The following is a 24,530-nucleotide window of genomic DNA, read 5'->3' as shown; positions in this document are numbered from 1 at the left end:
GCGATGCTGCAGCTCTGCTTTGTGTTAATAAACAGCATCAGAGGAAATTGGATGATTCCCAAATCATTTGGTGACTTCAGAAATCTTCACTGTCACTATTTGTACTCAAGACAAAGTAACTTGGCCACTACTGTGATGGTATAGTACCATAGTGTATTATGGGATTACAATGGAATTGAACCATCACGGTAGTGACCTAATTGTCATGCAAGTTCTTTATGTTCTTGCAGTACCATGGTATTTTTGTAAGGTGATTGGCCATATCAGAGGAACAGTTATTAGTCTGGTGGTACTGGAAGACTTTCAAAGTTAACAGACATTATTTGTGTGAAAGCATCATGTCAGTAGTTAAAGTTGAGTTGGTTTAACTTTACAGGATAGTAGATTTGGTACTGTCTCAGGGATCATGTTAGTGCTCCTTGTACTCAAATAAGGTCTCATGTGAAAAATGTTCTGAGTTGTGCTTCTGTTCAGGCATACGTATATATGCTACAGTGATGTTGCAGGTTTAGATTTTAAAATGCTCTTTTTCTCTTTGGCTGTGTCAGTTGCTAGTCTCCATGTGTGACATGTTTTACAAGAAGGATACACAAGGCTTATGTATTGTATTAGTGGTGCAAGCTAATGGATAGTTGAAATACAGAAAACACATGCTGGAGGAGAGCATCACTATCACCCGATTCATCATGGGAATGTTATTATATTGTATGATCTGCAATCTACCATTTGGATCTTGACATGTTGTGACTGTTGACTAAGGAGGAGATGGCCATCCTTGCCTCCTCAAAGTATAGTTCTGTAGGCAAATGTAGCATTCATTGACAAGCTGTCATGCCTTCAAACCATTAAAATGCATTTGCCCATGTACATGAAAACCCACTGTGACATTTCCAACATTCAATCAGTGTTGAGATTTCATTGGCTGTCACCTTAGTCACTGCTCAACATAGCCTAATGGTAATCCATTTGACACAGCAGTGACCACCGCTGTAAGTGTATGAATCATATCTAATAAACAGGAAGGAATATATATATATATATATATATATATATATATATATATATATATATATATGTGTGTGTGTGTATATATATACATATACAGTACCAGTCAAAAGTTTGGATACACTTTCTCATTGATGTGAATTGGAAAGTGTGTCCTAACTTGTGACTGGTACTGTATATATATACTGACTGTACATCTACCAGGAAATGTGAGGCTGGCCGATTTCTACAAGTGTTATCTCTGGACCACACAGTTGGTTTAATGAGAAAGGAGGAAGAGGAGAGTGGGGCTTAGTATGCACATTTGACATCTCATATAAAGCTAGAAATCTTGAGAAACAGGTGTACATACATTATGTAAGACCAAGGATCAGTGTGATTGAGCAGAGAATGGAGTTACACTGCTGTAATAACTGACTCGACGCTTAATGTGTGAAAGTCCAGCTTCCTATAAGAAATGGAGTGGCTTCAGTAGACTTGAAGAGGAAGCAATACATAATTTAGAAGGGTTACCATAATCTACTGGGGTTTGTTTATGCCAGTGATGTATTGGAGAGTAAAAAAGTGTTTGCTCTTCTTATGGAGCTGTATGCATTATAGATGTGCTGTTTTCCTTTACAGATATCATACCAATGTATTGTGCAAGCTAATCAACGAGGGGGTCTTATAACTGAATTTCAAACATGTTGCTGGGCCAAGTCTACACTCTGGCCTTCTTAATGAAATGCATAGTGAGCCTATCATATGCTTAAAGAGCAATTGCCTTTGATCAGGGATGTGTAGAAATACTAAATTATGCATGTTTCACATGTTCATAATTGTCTACTTAATACAAGACAAGACAATAACAAAGCACAGGAACACAACTCTCTCTTGTTTGCTCGTTGATGTTGTGCTAGTACATAGTCATTGGATGAGACCCCTAGAAGTAAAATCTCCTATAAATCACTGGACTTAATTTCCAAACACACATTTTGGTCTACATTTATTGACAGCTAAAATGCTAAGTGCTTTGGGAATTCATGGCACTTCCAAATGTACAGTGTTCTCATAAGTCCTCTAACTGTGGTTTCTCTAATTGAACCAAAGTACTGTTTGACACTTACCCAGCACTATGAGGCTGATGGTGCTCCAGTGGTATTGTGCACCAGTCTTGACTTTGCAGCTGTACTCTCCTGAGTCTATCAGAGACAAGTCACTGATCAGCAGAGAGGCATCGCCTTTTAAGTACTCTCCAGCGAAGGCCACGCGGCCACGCTCTGCTTCATTGGGGTCAAAAACCCGTCCAGCAAAGTAAGTGATCAGCTGGTGAGGGAAGTGAAACAGGCGGGAGGGTTGTGATGAGGTAAACAAGGTAGAAAGTGCAACAACATGGATCTGTTTCAAAGCGAGCTCTCTGCCAGCTATTAATTATAGTCATAGAGTATACAGCCAGAGAGAATCCACAGGGATAGTGCAGTATCTGCATATTAAGCATCTTCTATACAGACTGTACATTTTTCCTTTAGAAAGCATGAACCCTTCCAATCATTCATGTTATCTAATAAATCATTCTTGTTCTTCAAGGAAAACTTGAATAACGTAATTCTAAATGTATTCAGAATTTGATGTATAATATATTATGTATGACCTACAATATGCTTTGCACAGTTTTGCTGTCTATGTGAGGCCTTGCTGTCCTTGAACAGAGTTGGTAACTATCTGTCCCAAAAAACTGGCTCTGCCATACAAAGGGAGATGACAGCACCTACATAAGCAGAATATCTTCAGGCTGGGTGATACAGATCGCAATTGCATTGTAATAGCAACTGCAGTGCTGATTAATTTACCCAAAGAAGTACTATAGCTTATAGTTAGGGCTGGCCAGGCTTGTCCTGGACCAGCTCCTAGTTTATGCTGCTATAGGCTTAGACTGCCGGGGGACTCCCATGATGCACTGAACTCCTATCTCCTCCTCCTCTCTCTCTCTATCCATCCATCTATATCCATTAACATTCATGTACTATTAATGCATTCAATAACCTAAACTTCTTCCCTGGAGTTGTCTGTGCTTTCTCGTCTCTCAGGTAATCTGGGCCTGTAGACGTCTGGATGACAGATTCCAGTCCCGGACCTTCTAGCTTCAATGTTTATTTTCATTGTGCTTCTCTCTCTCTCCTATTCTTCCTCTCTCTCCTCTCTACCCCAACCGGTCGAGGCAGATGGCCGCCCACTTTGAGCCTGGTTCTGCCTGAGGTTTCTTCCTGTTAAAAGGGAGTTTTTTCTTGCCACTGTCGCCAAGTGCTGCTCATGTGTGAATGTTGGGTCTCTTTAAAATTAAACCTGAAGAGTACGGTTTAGAACCTGCTCTATGTGTAAAGTGCCTTGAAATGACTTTGTTGTGATTTGGCGCTATACTAATAAAGATTTATTGATTGATTGATTGATTGATTGATTGATTGATTGATTGATTGATTTATTGATTGATTGATTGACATTCCAAAAATCCTAAAACATGCTAAATATGCAGATACTGCACTATTCCTGTGGATAACCTTCATAGAATGTACAGTTTTGTTAAGCTACAAGTTTGTTAAGAAAAAAAACATATTGATTATATACAGTCTATGAGAATTACACATCTGTCTACCTCACTACTATTAATATTTATAAGTCAATTTAAACTCAGTATGTAATTGAAAGGTAGCTTAACCACAACAAATTTGCAAGAATTAGTTGGCAATTATTGATGCTCTGTTAAGCTAGTTAGGCTTAACCCCTTCCAGGACAACTATGCAACAGTCTATATAACCAGAAGTATAGCAAAACATCTGTAATGGATGACCATGATTTCGTATAGTTAAGATCTGCAATGACATATTTACATATAACATGTATAGTGTCATTTATTTAATGACTTAATGAATTTAATTTTTATACATTTGAATGTCCAGAAGATTCTTGTATGACCTACTTGTGAGCTCATGTTTGTGCGTGCTTGCCTGTCCTCCAGGGGACTGGGTGGAAGACGGGAACTTGAGGCTTTGAAGTTGTATGTAAATGTTTAAGAACCCAATAAAACATTTGAATATAAAGTAGTTATGCTTTGTGCACTGTGACGGGAGTCATATACTGCCTCATTTAGTTATGCAGGATAACAAACTGAATAACCAGAAGTTGGATTTTCAAAATAGATATATTTCAACTTCTGATAACAGGTAGGGAACAATTAATAAATGTAGTTTATGACATTAACCAAACCAGAGGAACGGTTTGATGTTTTGGTTCTGTAACTGCAAATTTCACATGTTGTTTTCAAGGAAATGATATAGTTGGATGATTGTGTATGATTGTATGAATTCTTTATGTGGTAAAATATCACAATATTAAATAAAATAAAATTATGGTCATTTTTGATCACATGTGAAACTGCATTTTAGCTTTGCAGGGCAGTTCTGATTCTCATACTGCACAAATACCTGATCTGGTGGTACAAAATGCCAAATGGTGTGAAGACTTCCCTAGAGACTGCAGTCTTTTGGGCCTTGGTCTTGTCTGTTAATGGTAATTACAAAATAAACAAGACTGTGTCCTCTGGTGTCTTGTCCTGAATAAACATTTTCCCTCTTGCATGGACTGACACTCACCACTCTCTGCCTGTTGGTTGGCTTGAGAAGCAGCCATTCAATGTCCAGTGTGGGGTCATCACCCACCCAGAACTGATGGTGGCAGGGCAGCGTGGCATTGTCTCCAACAACCCTCTTCATCTCCGTCTGGGCACATGTTGTCAGCACACCCAGCAGGACTGTAGAGAGACAGAGCAGTGCATGATTACTGCATCACAATGATAGACCAGGCGGGGAGTTCCGGTCCTCTGAGCCAACGCAGAAGTAACTTAAAACTGCATTCTATCAAAAGGCCACCAGGGGGCGACCGTTTTGGTGTCAAAAGGACTTCCGTCTCTATACAAGTCAATGGAGAATACACCAACTTCTCACTTGATTTCTAACCTCAGTAAACATTTTCAAAATGATTTAATGGTCTCAATCGCTGGTTTAAAGCCTTCTTCAATGCAGTATGATGTTCATTTGTGAAATTTTGCCATCACTGATTTTATATTTGACGACAAAGCAGGGTATGCATTAGGGCGTGGCTACGTCGTGATTGACAGGTTGGTTGACTCACAGGTTCAGGAGGGCGGACAGATAGGCAATAGACATAGACTGTATGGAAATAGATAGCCGTGAACTTGTCTCACAACGACAGTTTTCAGAGTTCAGAGTTTTGTGTAACATTGTTGTAACATTTCAGTCGCCTAAAAATGACCTGTTTGGCTTTTGGATGTACTAACAGATACACTTAGGATTTGGATATTCAGATGTTTCGGTAAGTAACATTGCATTTCCCATTCAAAATGACTTGCATCTTATTTTAGCCAAAATTAGAATCTCAATTAATAGTTAACATTAACGTGCATTACTGACAAAGAGTAAAGTTTAAGTTACGAGTCACCGTGTGCCAACAAAGCTCCGCCTCATGCTCCTCCTGATGCCCATATAAGTAGAATACGTGTTTTTATTTTTCCGGCATGCACCTGAAATGTTCAAGATGGCGCTGCTCAGATCCGAAACTATTGGCCTCCGAGCAGCAGTCCACAAACGTCACGGATGTTACGTCCATTTCTTATATACAGTCTATGTGATAGACTGATGAGACATTAAACTGCTGAAAAACACAAGTAAAGGTGGCGAGCAGCTTTATTTTTGTTTAATCCAAGTTCATGGATATTTTTTGGGGGAATGTTGGCTTTTTAGTATTTCACAGGCTAAATATGTGGATGATTTTCCCACTGCATTTTCATCATTTTACATGGACAGAGGCCTGTCTGTCGGGACAAAGCGCACAGTGTATGGAAGTGGTGTCAGGCACTGATGGAAACAGATTCACAGAGCTCACAAGCAGCATGTGAAGGCAGCATTTGCTCCCCTCAGCTGGAGATTTCATAGAAGTTTTATTTTGCAACAATATAATAGCATTTTATTCACAAACACAAATTTTACAGACGTGGTGAATCACTGTCATAACAATCTCTGCTGTTCTATTGATATTCGACAGTGAATCAAATCCAATGTTACGTTCCACATAAATTGGAAAGAAACAAGCTTGCGCTTTCTGAGGTTTGCAATGCAATACAATTTTCCACATCAAGACAAACACCAGCCTGATCAATACAGCTGCACTACAATTGTACAGAAAATGACAAATGAGTCATGCCAGACTGCAGATATAAGAAAGATTGTGGAAGGATTGTCTTCAAGTAACATAATGATTTCTGTAGACTCAATGTTGAAATGAGGCATTTCCTCGTGCCACAAAAAAAAGTTTGGTTATAGCATGGGCCAGCAGCAAGAGCATGAATGAAATGATTAAAATACGATCTAAGGGTGACCTAATAAATGGAGATGAGATTAGAGGACATTTAACCTGTGGAAAATATTTGATATCAAAAACTGACAAAGTGCCACCACAGAAAGATACTGTTAAAGCCATCCCCATTACATATCAACTTTTTTAACTATAAATACCTCACAGAGTCACCATTCACACAAAACACACACACACACACACACAGTCCATGCCAGGTTACACTAATAATAAACCTAAAACAGAGAGGATACATGGCACAATAGGTAAGATCCAGAGGGGATATCAGCTTACCAACCACAACAGGACACAGAGTGATACTGGCACTGCTGACTGGGGTAGAATTACCAAGAGGTTGAGGATGAAAGCCTGAGCCTCGAATTGTTTCCCCATTTATTTATTTATCCTTCTTTGGACACTGATCAACTGTACACACTATGATGTGATGGCTGGCCACATCATTTGTGCCTGGTGTTGAGAGCAAACATTGAGAGAGAGAGAGAGAGTGTGTGTGTGTGTGTGTGTGTGTGTGTGTGTGTGTGTGTGTGTGTGTGTGTGTGTGTGTGTGTGTGTGTGTGTGTGTGTGTGTGTGTGTGTGTGTGTGTGTGTGTGTGTGTGTGTGTGTGATCATCAGCAAATGATGAATGAATGTGTGTTCTGCAGGCATGACTACAGTTTGTTGGTTTTACCTACACAATCTGTACACATCTGATGTGTTGTGTATATTTCTGTTTTGACTGTTCTGTCTCAGCTGTATAGGATGTGCAGGTCTATGTTTGTGTGGTATGTGTATGTGTGTGTTGTGGTGAGGTGAGGTGGTGTGTGTGCATGTATGATGTCTATAAATACATCCATTAGCTGTAGAATGTACTGTATATGGGTAAGATTCAAACAGGCATGTGTCTAGAATGATCTCTGTATGTAGGCTTATGAACACAGTGCATCTGAGTGTATGTGTATGTATATTTATGTCTGTGTGTCTCTCTGTGTGTGCATGCATGTGGCACACGTGCAGGCACACTCCAGTCTGTATGCGATTATCACCACAAAGGGTCTGGACCCTGTTGGCTGGTGAGGAAGCTCACTGAACAGAGGCATGGAGGCTTTGTTTTCTGTGAAGAAGCCCTTGGGTAAGTTGTGCTCCAGTAAACTCCCTCCTGCTCCTCCCAGTAGACTTCTCACTGGACCAATTATAGTGGCACTGGGAGCCAGCAGGACGCAGCGCGGACCCAGTTACCCTTCAAACTGGCGAAAGTCACGCCGCCTTCCTGCCTGCTTGCTCATATGCAAGTCAGCACATCGACTGCTCTGGGGTTGGTGCCACAGAAAACTGATCTAAGGAAAAACACTTTGAATAGAAAAATAAAAAAGGAAAGGAGGACAAACTCTAGCCTCAAAGCTCACTTCTCCAAGATCTCCTAATTGTTTCTTTCTTCTTCCTCTTGTTGTGATGGGTGGTGATGCATTCTTTTATTAAAATAAGCATCAACTAAATGAAGTGCCTCTTTCATGCATGCATTATAATTCAGCTGTAATTTTAGCTCTCACAGTCACCGTGGCGATTATTATCATGCTGTTTTGGGTCTGATTAAATAATTACAAGTAATAATGCTAAATAACTCATCACATTAATAGCAGTATAGACAGACAGTGAGCCCTGAAGAGGTGAGCTGAGCACTGTTTGACATGTACAAGCAAATATAAGAGGTACTAACTAAAACACATTCTAAATGCATTCATAACAACCGGTAGAACTCTGGTTGTTTCATGGTTAGGGTTGAAGCGTTTCATGTTTAAGGTATAGAGTTACACACGTCCTCTCATGCTGCACATTCCAAATTCCAACATAAACATTACTATTCTTTGAGTTTAACCTGGACTCTGCATGCTGAGACTCTTGCCTGAGGATCTTAGGCAGCTTTCCGGCTTATACGTGGATAAAAGATTGCTGATCTAGCCAGAAGCTGCCCTAATCCATGACTACTACATCACTATTAACTATAGCCGTACTGAAGTACTGAATACATATAATGACTTAAAATAAGAACAAAAGCAAATTATGGAATCTAATTAAACTATCTCAGCATGTACTGCAGCATGTATGTAATAGTGTTTTAACCGTGGGTTCAGTCACATACATATCTCTCAGCTAATATTTAATTGGCTATTGTTCTTTAATTTGGTAGTGTGGTTATTAGTTAGTGATATTAGTCATGCCAAACGTAAAATGAAGTGACGCATGCATCTTAGTAATATCTCTGCTGCCTGGTCTGGATGGAAGCAGAGCCAAGGTTGCAGATCCAGATGTGCTGGGCCTTTGCATTTGGCAAGGTTTTATCTAAAATGTAAAATGAAATGTTAAAGTCTGATATGCAGACCATGAAGACATTCTGTCTGAGACACTGCAGTGAGTGAACAATCTGTCCAGAGAGTTAGATTGTTCAGTGATTGCTGTTACCCCCACCAGGCAAGAAGATGAGGACATTTCCCCTTTACAGACATCAAGGATTTCAGTAATGAAGTTCTTGGAGCCTTTTCTTACAATAAGAAACAGGCCACATTACCAAGTACAACTATGTCCTTGAATGTAAATAGATGATAATGCAGGCCTTCCTTTTTTGATGGCGTGGAATGGTTTGGTGAAATAATACACATTCTACTTCACTGTCTGAATGAAATGTGCCATGAGTCTACATATCTAGGGTTCTTTTTCATTGCTGAGTGCTTTCTAACATACTACTTGGTGAAAGTTACAGAGGGATCAACTTCTTGGTATAAACTTAGAAGGACATGACACAACAGCAACCTCCTGCTTTAAACACCTCTACCTTCTTCCAAGGAGATTTTGTGCCAGCGAGAAAATGTAACAGCACTTTGTCTACAGTATGTTACTTTGAAATAATGTTGTTTTTTCCTAATGACAACGAGAGGTTGTTTGTAAGGTAACAACAATTTTTCTCTCATTTCTGTTGTTTTTTGTCTCTTTGGTGAGGACAGTCCCTCACGTGTCCATCAAGGACAGATCCAACAATTCATTTAACATTTCGAATCAGAAATGTGAAATGAGTTTCATTTGAGAAGAACATGCATGATGACAAACAGCTCTGTAAAACAAAATAAAACAAGTATGTCTGTCTGTGTACAGCAAACAGCTGGAGGCACAATGCAGTCTATTTAAACATCTGCCTGACATGATTTTTACTTGTCATGAGACACAGTCAGCTCAGATTGTATTCATATTAATGTATTTACAGCAGGAGCTCTTTGGAAAGTGTGCTCACATGTAAGTGCTCATTCAGCCGTGTGTAATGTAAAATCTTCAGTCCATCAGAACAGTTCAGGTGATTCCATCAGCGTGGGCTGTGTGTTCATGACGTCAAGGGTTCAAATGCAGCTGATGATCTTAGTGTCATCTTGGCCCATGTTTCCTGTCACTCTCTGCTGGACACAATATAATAAAGCAGAAATATGATAGCAACACCAGGCAGAAAACTGTTAGCAGGTAACCTTGAGATACATATTCAGATGAGAAATGGTGCAGTATTAGCTGGGCTGTCTACCATATGCATCTGTGTGAATGATGCTGTATCCAATTAGACAGACTGAACAGCAGTCACACATTCTGATGCAATTTCTTAGAAGAAAAAAAAGTTTGTATTTAAAAAATTTTAAAAAAGTTTTAATAGTTAATTTAATAGTTCTTCTTATAGTTGACAATATTTCCTTAAAAACAATATGAATGCCACAGGAGCCACATATTTCTCATCTTAGCTGGTGCACTACTGCATGCTAACGCTTTTTAAGTCATTAAAGGTTAATGTGCACCAGTGGCTGGTCAATATTGAATAGTTTTAAATGGGTCTGTGCTAAAAGTGTCATTTGCAGATCAACCTGCCTTGATGGTCCAAATTATGACTGAAACACAGCTGCTTGTTGCTGATGGTTGCTTTCAGTGTGACTCAACAACACATTTCTTTGTTCTTATCTTGAGCTTGTGGAACTGTAGCTGATATCCTGTATGTACAAACAGTAACGTCATCTCTTTACTTTTAATTGGAATTTGAAGATATACTGCAGCTGGTGTCTCGGCAAACATGAAAAGATGCACCGTGCTTCATGAACTAGATTATCAAGACAGCACAGACCTTTTCATTACACTGTGCCAACAATGACAGCACCATACTGTCTGTACTGTAAACCAGACTGCACCATGGACTCGCCTGCAGCAACTCAACCATCAAGATTTTGTGTCAGGCAGGATCTGGCAACCTGCCTTCACAGCACAGTGCAGAGCATTGCTACACTGCAGCACACTATACAGGAGTGTGAAGGACAGAAAGTAAATGTCATGTAACTCTTCTGTGACTCAAAATGGCAAAGAGACACACAATCAATATTAGAAGGCACTATGAGGAGCCAACATACAAGCAGAGCTTGATGTGCTATCCCAGCAGCACATAATACAGCTATCTCAGCCAAATACAGTTTTTTTGCAAAGAAATAGAGTTTCACAGTATAGAGATACATCCAAAAATGCTTTTTAACTTTGTTTTAAAGACGTCTTTTAGCAAAGAGTCTTAGAAAGGGGGAAAAGGAGAGAGTGAGAGGTCAGAAAGCAAAGAGAGAGACATGAAAGGATAAAAAGAATTACTGTACTTTTAAAAAAAATTAAATTTCTCATATTTACTCAAACAACCTTCCATAAGAGATACTGAGTAAAAGTTAAAAATAATAATTGTAGATGTGAATGTTTGCAGCTTACAGAGGGCTAGTCTGACACACAGTGAATAATGTATGTATATGTTATGTTATTTGACATCTCTCCACCCTGCTCTACCTGTTTCTCTGCACATTAGCTGCTCCCTGAAGCATGCAATAATTTGACTGCAGCACTTGAGGAGTAGCAGGGGAACCAGCACTCACGATGAATCATTTTATATATCTCTTGCTACCACTGCTATTGCTTCAGCCTGAAAGAATGAAGTACCTCCCAATTTAATGTACTATCTGTGTAAGAATCCCAAACTATGGAGATAGTTTGTAATGCAGCAAGTGTAAAATCAGAGAAGAGTTCTTGTGAAATCAGAAGAATTTGGACAGTAAACTGTAATGTGAAACTCTCGAGCTTACAGTCTGATCATAGCTCCAATATCTCTGCTTTCCAAAGGTATATGGGTGATTAATCAGTGGTGATCCCTGCCTTCCAATGCAGACTTGCAAAGAATGATACACAGTAAAGACATGCAGTACAAACGGTATCTATCTGCTCTCCTGGTATGAAGCAGACCACCCACTGACACGTTCACTGTGGTATCACATTCTGACAGCTATTTTTGATCAAACACTGCGATAATTGACTTCTTTGTTACATCACCTTTTCATAAACCTACTTCATCTTCTTCTTCAGTCAGAAAGCTCCTAAGTTTTCCCACAATGACTTTCATACAACCCCAAGAGAAAGATGTGAAGCTTTTTATCATAGGTTTGCGTGTGGGTATATGCAAAAAAAGTGATAAAGTTACACCATCGTTCACCTGGCCCAGTGTTAGAGTTTCTTCATTTACATCACACAACTGATGGACTGTTAGCCTAACATGGTAATCCTATGTTAACATATGGATGATACCACATGTTTACAGACATCCACAGATAGAAACAGATGATCCAGGAAGTCACATGATAGACACTTCCACTGACTCTCCTGCAACAAATTGTCCATAATTGACACATACACCATACTATCCATGATGAAGTCCAATGGGAAGTCCAATGGGTCAAGAAACACAAGAAGCAGTCAGATGATCCGACAAGTTGTTAAAAAAAAACAAAAAAAACAACAACAACAATGTATGCGGGGTAAATGTGTGCACAACTACTCTAAGAACAGTAGAACCAGGAAGTATAAACTATTCTATTCTTTCTTTATTTCCAAATAATCCTGACTAACTGTGGCTGTTCACAACCACTGTGATGATCTGACTGCGTACTTGAAACACTGAGAATGAACTTTCCAGTGAAATAGGAGACATCGTGTGCCCAGCAGGTCAACTTTTGAAATGAAAAATATTTGCATATTTACAGATAGATTTTTCAGTGGGGTGGAAGCACAAGATGCAATAAAAATAACTTTTAATGAGATAACTGAAATAACTATGGATGAACCAGAAACAAATAATAATTATATTAAATGAATTATTATATAAAGTAGTAGTCATGTGTAAGTTCCATAATGATGTAAAAACAAACTGCAGTTACTAAAAGCCTGATGAATACCCACATAGCTGTACACTCTATTGAACCTGAAATCATCGCGCATACTTACAGATGCTAACCCTCAACACTTATGCCTAAAAGCATCTAAATTCACCTCTGACACACTAATGCTCAGCCAATAAGATCTTGCCATTGGGAGATAAATGAGAGCCATTCAGACTCTTGTGCCAAAGGATCATTAAATGTAATGCTTGATATCTTCATTTATTGAATTTTTCAGCAGCACCAAACTCCAGATGCCCTTGTCGGCACTAACACGCTGTGCTATACATTTTGCTGACTGTGCACCTTGGCAACAATGATTAACAGAATGTGTTGTGATCAAAGTTGCACCATTTGGCATCACTGATGGTGTGATTCACGATTTCTGTAAAATGATTCCCCACATTTCATGCACTAAATAAAAGTGCTATCTAACATTCACAGTCCTTGAGTCTGAGCGCCAGCGACACATCACTGATGCTGTATATATGGAACTTTCAGTGTCTCTTTACCAGCTGCTACAAGGATGCATAGCTGCTGGTTCCATAGCATTGACCCACCAATCAATATGTGTAATACACTTTTAAACTGCCAAGTCCTTTTTTTGCTGCAACTTTTATGCCTATTAGGTGGGAAATGGTGCTGACTGTGTGCTGTCCTGACACACAGTATAACATAAATTGCAGATGAAAGTTCTCCTTATTATGGAAAAGATAGGAGATAGAACAACACTGTAGACTGTGGCTGCAGGGGAGACTCACTCCCTGGAGTTTGCAGATTTTTTTAGGTGTCACACTCCATGTAGTAGGATGCTGCCACAGGCGAAGACAATCCTCTGCTTTACTGACAGAGCTAGATTTCAGGTGTTGCAAACTAAGGATATCCTTTATGGCATGCAATTTGATTAAGTTTAACATGTAGAATGCACTGTGTGCTGAGAATAGGGATGTAGTTGAGGGCAAAGTTGCCTAAACTTTCTTTTATTGCACTCTGTATTTGCAGGAAAAAGAGTTTTACCACTTTTGTTTTCTAACTTACACTGCAGTTTACACTACCAGTTTAGTAGAAATACATGTACTATTTACAGCAATCCAACACAATATCCATCATCCAACATTTTTTCTTTTTGCAGTTTGTTTTAAACACTGCATGATAGAAAAGCTGATTGAGTCTGTCATATATGAGTCTGCAGTAAGTGATATTGTAGTATTCTTTAGTGTGTGTCCACTGTATTCATGCCCCTACATTTGCAGCAGGAACTCTAGGGATCACACACAGACATGCTCATTCAGCCATGTGTAAAAGAGAACATCTTGAGTGTTAAAGTCCATCAGAACAGCTATTCGATCGGCTTGTGCTGGGCGTTTATGAAATCAAGGGTTCAAATGTAGTTGAGAGCAGGGTTCACATCATGCACCCCAGATGTTGATCACTAAGAAAACACTTGGTGAGGAACAGGGAAAGACTGCAGTTTTGGAAAAACATTTTGAAAAGTCAACAGACTAAAATCAACATTGACTTTTTCAATATTCAACCAAGATTATGATCTTACCTTAACCAAAAGCTTTAAGCCTGTTTATTTCAACCTGTATTGTATTACCCATAAATGTTGTATGATGTGTCATGCTAATTTTTCTCTCGTCATCTCTGTTATAGACATTCCAGTAATGCAGAAATAGACCTTTATCACACAAAATAAAATCAGTGGGTAGAGAGCAGTTACCACAGGAACACGAGCAGTTTGTCTGAGGTAACTGAGGTTAATGAAAATTGTCTTGACATTCCTTTCTGCCCTCTTGTTGTTTTACCTCTTCTGTGTACTCAAATAAATATGGTTGGCTATTAAAGTGGAATGCCTCATAATAGTCCACAGTTAGACACTGCACTTAGTTTTTTAGTTTCCTTACACTCATACATGTAAAAAAAACAACAACTGGTGTGTGTGGATGGATATGTGGGTGGTTCAGTAAGCTGGCAAGGTGCCCCACATGTCGATCTATGCCATTAGCCATAATGGCTGAAACAATCAGCGCGTTTCCATGTTCTCTTTCATTTGACTCAGAGAGAAATTTTGAAGTTTTTCCTTCATTTATGTTTATTTGGAAAGCTGTAGGAGTCTCATTGCCCTGATGTTAGTTGTTTTGTGTGATATACGGAGCTAGAGAGACCAAAATTAGCATGACACATAAAGACATAATGGTTTCATTTATGGGAAATACATTAACCATAGCATTGTAAATCATAAAACATGATTATTTTTAACAGTGATGTGCAACGGTTTTGGAAAGCATAGACAATTGACGTTGTCCTGTAGATTATTGCATCAAGGTGCCAGATTAGAAAACATCCCTATATGTCGCTCTGAAGTCACATGGTCAAAACAACATATTTGGTTGTTTAATTAAGAGGACTTATTGGATTTTTCATAGGAAAAGGTGACTGTTAGAGCTGTAAACATTGGAGATATCTGTCAAAGCGGCCCTGTTAGTACTTATGTATGTCATAATCCAGAATGTAAGACCTCCTTTCAATTGGCTCCATAGTTGTTTTAAAAGTCTGCCAATTATCAAAAGCCACAAAGTAAGTTTGGTTTTCATTAAGTCTTTTGCAACAGCCCGGGGGCAGCTTGACAAAGAACTACATTCTTTAACCACTTGCAGAGAGGCTGTAAAACAGACCTGAACACTGCAGACAGCACGGTGTAAAAATATGACTAATTGGGGGGAGGAGTTGGCTGGTTGGCACCGCAATCAACCATGAACTAGACCATACATGGCTGTAAAACAGACTGAGGTCCACAGCAATTAGTGCTACATGGAACTGAAGTGGGGCAGAGCACAACTTTGACGAGTTATTTCTTATTCATAGCCATTAAAAAGAAAACAATCCTGGCTCGCTAAAAGGATGAAGGGCTACATCCAACACCTAACTACACCCAACTACACTCCTACACACACAGTCACACATGGAAGACAAATTGTTTCCCCTACATGAGAGAATCAGTATCATGAGGTCACATTTAACTGAAAACCTTAAGACCTGTTTAGTTTATTCATTCAGTTTAAGTCAACTCTAAGAAAAACACAGTGAAGACAGAACAATGGGAAGTGAAGATCTAAGTATGTAAATGAGGAAATAAATCACAGATTCAGATTAAAGATTCAACACTCATTCACACACACACACACACACGCACGCACGCACGCACACACACACATTCCTTCTGGCTTCTTTATCTCAGCAGATGGATTAAAGCCCCAGTGGTCTGGACCTTTTCCTCTTTACACTGCGAGAGGCAGCAGGACAGGAACCAGTCTCAGCAGGGTGCATAAAGGTCTTCCCCGGGGCCCCAAACCCACTGGATGCATAGTGAATACACCAGATTAATGTGTTAGTATTCTGTAATAGCATGAACTACACACAGTTCAATAATGTTTGAAGCAGTTACATGAGCCCATCCTGTTGGTCAGCTTATCAAAACATTAGACAAGCTCACACTGTAATGGTTAATGTGTTCATCCAGGGGCATATATATATATGTTACTATATACAATATAGCAGCATGAATGAAAGATGATGGTGAATGATGAATTTAAATGAAGGATATGTAATTAGTTTATGGCTGGTGTAGTGTCTTTTAATGTATGTCGGTGGTCTGTGTGAATCCAATCTGATGGTACAAAAAGGGGAGTGAAGTTTCTCTGATAAGTCCGAAAAAGACACCAAAATCTGTCTTATGTTACTTTTTATGTAATTGTGACACTTTGGGTTTCTTCGTGGAATGTTAATTGATTTTTATTTGTCCAAGAGAGACTGTGTCAGTGTCTATATCAAACCTGGTCCAATTTACTCATCTCAGGGTCAAAGGTGACTCTGACCAGATGATGTTTTGGGCTGTACTGATGCTGAGTCGGCTACACATGTTAATATTGCTAATGTTATTGCATATAAACATGTTAGCATGGCAGCATTAGCAGCTTAATGCTGGTATAGCCAGTATAGAGTACTACAACACTAGTCATGAGTGATGATTGAGAGGGATTACTTTTTATGAGCCTATATGTGTTTTAAGAGAATCCTGCATTTGTTTTAATCATTTAAGAATAAAAAGATTGCTCTCCTTTTTTAAATCAATCTAACAATGTTGTTGTCCAGTGTGTGTGAGCAGCTTTAAAAGGTCTTTTAGACTTCTTTAAAATAACAGATCACGTTTAACCAAGGAGAATAAATCTCTCTTAACCTGGTGGATTCACTTCTTTTTTCCCGTCATCTTATTTCACAGCCTGTCTCCTGTACTGTAGATATAGTTGGCACACAGACAACACAGACATTTGGAAACCCCTATGCTTGCTTACACAACACATACTGTAAGTTGGCACACAGGAAGACTTCCCACCATGTGGACACACATCCTTTGGATAATGCCCAACAACGTCCTTCCCACCCCTCAGCCCACTCACACATGCACACACACACACACACACACACACACACACACACACACACACACACACACACACACACACACACACACACACACACACACACACACACACACACACACACACAGAATGGCTGATCATAGTTCCTGCCCTACATTCAGGCAGGTCTGACAGCAGGAGGCAGGAGAGGTGGAGTGATTGGAACCAGATGAATGGTCAGACTAAAGCTTCCAAACACAACCCAGCCCTCCCTCTCTCCTCTCCCGTCATTTCCTTTACTTCCCTACACACGCCTCTCTTTTACATCTCACCTCCAAAGCCCTACAGCAGACTAAAACAATGTTGAAAATGCCGTGCCAAAACCCTATCATCAAATACGCTGTGTGTGTGTGACAGAAAAGAAGACTGAATACATGCACTGACAGTCCAAAAATGACCTTAGAAAAGCAAGAAAAACAATCGCTCCTGGGTCAGTGCTTTATTCATTTGAAGTGACATCACCCAGCAGACATACCTATCAATACTGATCTAGACATATCTATCAACAGAGGAGGAACTGAGAGGCCTCTCTACTGACATATTGTAACGAATGGAACTGGAAACAGATGAGCTGAAACTGTGCCATTAAAGCAGAACACTGAGGCATTTGTCAAAACATGAAAGCAAGTGGAAAACGAATGTTGAGGGATTGTAGAAAAATGAATCACTTTTCCATTAAATGTCAATGTTCATGATAAAAGTTCTAATATCCAAATTAGTTCCATTCATTTCTTTTCAACTTAATTTTCTCCTGCCCCCCCCCCCTTTCCTTCCCCCCTTCCTCCTGTGATTAAAATGCATACCTGATCTATTTTCATTAAACTCTGGAGAGGGGAGGGACGCCTCTGCTCTATCCAAGCACTTAGAGTATTATAGCACTTGGAATGTAATCAATGCATTTGCCCTCTTAGCTGGAGACAACACTTTGGAGTCCAAAATAAATGGATTTTTCCTTCAACACAAGGAAGTAAAATCTCATCGCTTGGCTTTATGGTGACTATCTTTCAGTAGCACTTAAGAGAAGAGGATCGGGTACGCTGCCAAAAAAGATGGATGAAAATGAAGAGGCCGTTCAGGGTGAGATGGGGATTAGAACATGGGATGAGATAAAACACAATGGAATTTATATTTGAAAGTTCCCAATGTAGTAACTAAAATCCAGCTATTCTCAAATCAATGTCACCTTGGTTTAGAAAAACATGATCACTTTTAAATGTGCAAAAATCCAACAAAGTAAACGTTCAGTTTAGGTTGAAAGTAAGTGAAACAACCTCCAGGTGCATCAGACTGTTAGCATATGTAAAAGAGAGTGAAGAAAGAAAAGACTAATCAATAGCAATGTTCAAACTGCTCTGCTTATGAAGAATGTGGGCAGACTGCCAGCCTGGCGGGAATGTTAAATGAATAAGAGGGTGGGGGTTAGTAAGCAGAATAAGCAGATGAGTGGGGGGTGATAGAGGGAGGGGAGTCAATCAGCCACACAAGCATCGTTCCTCTGTTTAATCACATATTCAGCTGCACAACAACACTACACAATTACCAGCAGCTCACCTGGGATAAGGGAAGTGTCTATCTTGCAGACGATGCCAAATCTTTGTAGCCGTGTGTTTTCGGAAGCCCCTGCAGTGCCAACTTGAATTAGTATTAACAAATGGCAATGCAGGACAAGCAGAAGACGATGGTAGCCAGGGATTAGCTAATTGTCAGTATGATAAGGTGGAAATACAACCCACAGGTTCAAAGGCCATCTCTGTGACAGTATCCATGCATATCAGAGATATAACACTCTCCTCACATGCAGAGGAGAATGTAAGGAACTAGAGTTAAAGTCACAGTAGTTTTTTAGGTGAGCTGAAAAATGTAAATCTGATAAATGCATACCATAAATCCTCCTTCATTTTCCATCAGTGCAACACATTTGAAACATTTCCATCTGTTTGTCAACAACTTCCCTCTCCAACTTCTAGGGAGCTCCCAGTTTTGTGCTGCAGGCTCTCAGTGAATGTGCAGTGATGAGCAGCAGTCACTGGTGTGTTTACAATACAGTCTTAAGGTCAAGCCAGAGGCCAAATACCCTGAAAGGGTCAAACATTCACCAGAGATACTTAATGAGCTGACAAGGATGCCCATTCAGTGCAACAGCCTCACAGAGGAAACAGTGAGGCTGGACTCTCTCTTCTGCTCTTCTATGGCTGCTAACTGTGTGTTACTGTCAACCATGGGGAGGAGGAACTTTTGCTTTATTTAAAGCTCATGGATTCAAATCTTTTCAGGATAAGAAAAACCAATCACGAAAAAGAACATATGAATTTATCATATATGAAACATATTTCATACGTTTACCACATATCAAGCACAATTTTTACATGAAAGTAAGACACCACAGATGAAAACATCGATTTCAGTGCTTTTTTTGTAGGGAAACAAAAGAATATCGTAAATTTTGTCATGCGAAATATAATGTTTCATATGCAAAGTGTAACATACATTTGGATTTTTTTGACCAATTCAACAACAACAACTTTAGCAGATTTTGTTGCCCAAGTCATCATTGTCAGTGTAAGTTGAATGTGAAGGTAGTTACTGTAAAGAATCGGTGAAGCTTTAAGTAAGGACTGTCATTTTGTGATAATACATTAATGTGTATCTGAGAGTGTGTACATGTGGTATCCCGTAGAGACGGGTGGAGATGTCTCAGAGTACCACTAAACTCTGCTGTGACCCCTGTGGATGACCTATATATCCACTTTAAACTGCCCTTATCTACTCTCCCTTCAGCTTTCAGTCCTTTTCTCCTCCAACCCTAATTCCCCTGCTCAGTGTTCCACATCCTCAGTCTTTTCTTCTCTCCCTCTTCCATTCTTCAGGTCTTCAGCATTCGACCTTTGTTCTCCAACTCCTTCCTTGACTTTAATTTCCACTCACGTGGGATCTTTTTGCGGGCAGAAACACTGTGGAATGTGGGGGAAGGATTTCTGCTTTTACAGAGCAGAAGGATGATCAGATCAACCTGTGAGCTTTTGGCCTCAGGACTGTCTCTATGAGCATCAAGCCTCCCACACACCAGGGGCTTACTTCTGTTCCTTTACTTAGTTTACTTTCTTTTTTTAAATGATAATCAACTCCACCCTAAATCTGTCTTTTGAGTATCAAATGCTAACCCCTTTAACTGTAACGCTGGCTGAATGCAATGCCGATGCTTTGCATGGTTTTTATGAGGGAAAAGATAATAAAACCTTAATAAAAGCTACCTGTACTCCAGCAACCATAATCTACTTCTGCATCCTCCATCTAGCCATTCATAACTGCTTATTGGTCTGGTCACTGACTGTGCCGATCACTCAGAGTTACTTCATCAATCAACAAAACACCAGAGTCATGCCAGTCAGTTTCCTTGACCAATGGAAGAGAGAGAAACAGGCGCTCTGATGCAAATGAACAAACGTGTGTGGGGATTCTGCCCAGCTCTGGATATCCTGTGGGATGTGTAACCTCAAATAAAGAGCATTATGATAGATCAAGCATATGGGCACGTTCTGAAACGCATATAAAAACCTGAGTTACCATCTTCATGAACCTGGACCTGTTTGGTTTGGCATTTGCTACTCCTCTCTCTCTCTTGCTCTTGAGGTTAACACAACAGAGTTACTGTCCACTAAATGTCAACACAATGATACATTTAAGCACCTGTTTTAAATACCTTTAGTCTCCAGAACAGCAGTGCTAATTAAACTTTCACTCTCACACACTGGCATGAAATAATTGTTATGTTGTGCATAATAAACCTGCTTCACTACAAACAACGTTCTGCTGTCACTAGAAACGTCCTCCACTTGTTCCTCAAACTCTGTTATTAAAATGTGACAGGAGAGAGCAGTGGGCATAGAGGAGGTATAAGGAGGATGAGAACAGAAGAGGAGATTACAGAAAGCTGACAGCCTTGAAATGGCCTTTGATCATGATTGATCTATACAGCATGAACCATTCAAACAGGACCTCTCTGTCTTGCTCATATACAGAGCAAACACAAGCTACTGACACTTCTCAACTGGAAACATAAATAACACAATACAACAAATCATGCCTTTCATGCCAAGGTAAGACACATATTCCCCTGTTAAAATTGCTTTTGAAACTTGAATTAAACCAAACCTCTCTCAAGCACTACAGTGTGTTTCTGTGACCTCTGATTGTCTTCAATTGATCCTTCCCTTCTCTAATTATGTGATCTGGCAGAAGAGTCAGCTGTAAGGTCTGCTTAGAATTCAGAGGCTTTTAATGAGGACAGCCGTGACATGTCAGCACCACGCTGACATCACCATCATCACTGCAATCATCACCACTGCTGTTTCCCCATCGGTGCAGCAGACTTAGTCACAGCCCTGTCACCGTCTCGTCACGCAACCTAACAAGAAATCACCCTTGGTCAGTGGGCACAAAGACAGCAGGGTGGGGCCTTCACTGACATGATAGGTTGACATGATGAGTCTGCAATCAAATTTGTTGATGATAATGACGGGAAAATGATCCTCTGAATAGATGACAATAATTCTTAATAACAGGATAAAGAATTTGGTTACCTTCATACCACCTTCATACTCTGTTCTCTAAAACATCCTCCACCTCCACACACAGCAATGAAGAGCAGTGGATGAGAAGACACTGTGTCAGGCTCAGGGTTTGGTCTACTCATCTACTGCTGATCAAAGTCTAACATGACAGAGAAGTGCACATGATGTGCTGCTTAATTGGTTTGTTTGTAAGGAAAGCCAATCACAACAGGGATGAAACATATGTTTTCTCTGAGTGAGCAGTTGATCGGCTCCTCTATCTGCATGGATGTATCTGTTGTGAAAGCTGTCTATTTATGTCAGTTCTCTGCGTATCACGTACTGTACCATGATGGCATCAGGCGGAGCCCTTGCTATTAAAAGAAACCATAACAAGCACAACTGTTATTACATCTGTGCTCTTCATACCCCAGTTTTCATGAGAAGAAATGCAAACTTTCCCGATAGTATACATGGAAAAGGACAGCCTTATAAAACCAGATTATATCACCATGCTATCAGTTTTCACTACAAGACTTTCAGATTTAGTCAGCCCAGTCAGATATGTATCAGTGTCCTTCCCAAAACTAACCTAACTAACTATTGAAAGTGGGATTTGCAGATGTAAAATGTATTGCAGAACCACTTAGTATCTCCAGTCAGACAATAGTGGTGTAACTGTATGTTTAATGTTGATGTCTGATATTAATGATGGGGACCTTTCAGTCATTTAGAGCTAAAACTAAGAGTCCATTTATCAATGAGTTAATAAAAAATTATCGGAAACTATTTTGATAATCCATCAATTGTTATTTATTTTTTAAAGCAAACATGTCAAACATTTCTAATCATGTGAGTATTTACTGCTTTTTTGTCTTATTTGATAGTAAACTGAATATCTACACATCACTGTGGGCTTTAGGACATTTTTTTTCTATTTTCTGATGTCAATGATTAATCAATAATGAAAATAGTAATTAGTTGCAGACCTACAGTCATTACAACCCAAGTGTAATTATGTCTTTACTAATCAAATTAATTTAAAGTCTGTGTAAAGTAAGAATAAATATGTGTTCTGAGTTTGACATGCCACAGAAAAGTGTGTTGTTAACCACCGTGCCAAATTTGAACAATTTTTAAAAAATCGCCAAATATATGAAATTAGGCTTCAGAGTTGTGTAAAAATCAGCCTCTTTCTCTGCTCCCAAACGCTGTGGGAGTGCCCGCCAAGTTCGATAAAACCCCGCCCCCTACCAAGTGTCACCTGTCAATCAAAGGGTCTGTTCGAAACCGCATACTTTCCTACTACTCGTACTAACTCTGACGTCATTTGAAGTATGTAGTGTGTTTCAACTGCGTAGTATGCGATTTAGAGTATGTGAGAAGTTCCCGGATGGTTTACAAGATTCGCCAGAAATGCGGAGTATACATCAGGAGCTGACTACTCATACTCAAATTACCCAAGATGCAACGTAACTTCTGAAAAAAACCCAAAATACAAACGTCACAGATCACCACCTCGGTGGTTTCAAGTTAGCTACAGCGAGGGTATGTTCGCTTCCTGTTTTCAAAATTAAAGCACCAATTCTATCGTTATGGTTTTCTTAATAATAAAAGGTAACGGGTGTTTTATTCTGTGAAAATGACTGGAAGTGTGTTACTTGCTACGGCTAACTCCGAAAACTTTAAACAGGTGTTATTTGGACAAATTAGGGTCACATTGTGGATCTAAAGGGCTACTTTCTCGCCTAAAAAGGTGAGAAATGTCGATAAAGTGGTATATTTATAGAGTTTGAGCTAAAATGAAAATCCGCTTCAGCCTGCTGATTTCAGCTCGGGTAGGGACGAAATGCATTGTGGGTTATCGTGTAGTTTACTACAGTGTAAACGGTATGCTTACTATCTGGTCGTTTAGTGTGTAGTGTGTAGTATGGAAGTATGTAGTATAGAAGTATGTAGTATGTAGTATGCGGTTTCGAACACAGCCAAAGTCACCACCTCTACCAGAAACATGGACACTACTTCTCAGAGCTTTCTGCTGCTAACTCAGCTGCTAGCTCGGCGGCTAGCTCTGCGGCTAACTCGGCGGCTAGCTCGGCGGCTAACTCAGCTAACTGGCTAACTGTAGACTACGGTTGCCAACCGTCCCGCATTGGCCAGGACATCCCGTATTTTGGGTGATTTTGATTTGTCCCGTCAGGGACAGCTCCTGCCCCGAATTTCAGTCACAGGCAGCATTGCTAGCCAATAGATGGTCAGTATACATTTAACGTGCCCAAACTCACGTAACGTTGCTAGAAGACACAGTTGTTGTTGGGGGTGGGGGCGGGTGTTTGATGAGCTGGCTAACTGTGCGAGTGAGCGTGAGCGTTGACGCGAGTGTGCCACTGTCAAAATGAACGGACCTGAACCTCTCAAAAAAAAAGACTATACAGCTACAACAGGCAATGGGAAGGGTTAGGGTTAGGACTTCTATCTGGCTGCACAGAAGGATAAAAAACTGTTGGAATCAGTCAAGAGTAGCAAGAAATATCCATGGAAGAAGAAGCCCTAGATGGTGAGTCTTCTTTTGCTTTGTTATTTAAATTTATTGTAATTGCTTATTTATAAAACCTATATATATATATATATATATATATATATATATATATATATATATATATATATATATATATATATATATATAAAAATACACACACATACATACCTATATATATATATACCCTTATATAATATCTATAAAACCTATTTATAAAACCCCCATATAGCCCACCACCAGAGAAATGTATGTAGTATTTGTCAAACAAGTAAATAATTTGTTTCTGTCATTTACTGC

The 24,530-nt window shown here is 39.6% G+C and overlaps 1 protein-coding gene across 1 annotated transcript in view; it reads right to left on the bottom strand.

Moving 5' to 3' along the window:
* LOC133994317 (CXADR-like membrane protein) overlaps positions 1–24,530 on the bottom strand; it is a 53,933-nt gene that overhangs the window by 4,808 nt on the left and 24,595 nt on the right. The window contains exons 2-3 of the mRNA XM_062433559.1: positions 4,632–4,789; positions 2,112–2,310 (exon numbers count right to left, since the gene is read on the bottom strand). Of these exons, the coding sequence (XP_062289543.1) occupies positions 2,112–2,310; positions 4,632–4,789 (357 nt within the window). The remainder of the gene's footprint in view (positions 1–2,111; positions 2,311–4,631; positions 4,790–24,530) is intronic.

The sequence above is a fragment of the Scomber scombrus genome, chromosome 14 (genome assembly GCF_963691925.1).
Source record: "Scomber scombrus chromosome 14, fScoSco1.1, whole genome shotgun sequence".
Lineage (NCBI taxonomy): Eukaryota > Metazoa > Chordata > Actinopteri > Scombriformes > Scombridae > Scomber > Scomber scombrus.
The sequence above is the reverse complement of the archived record's forward strand: the minus strand, read 5'-3'. Positions and strand labels throughout refer to the sequence as shown.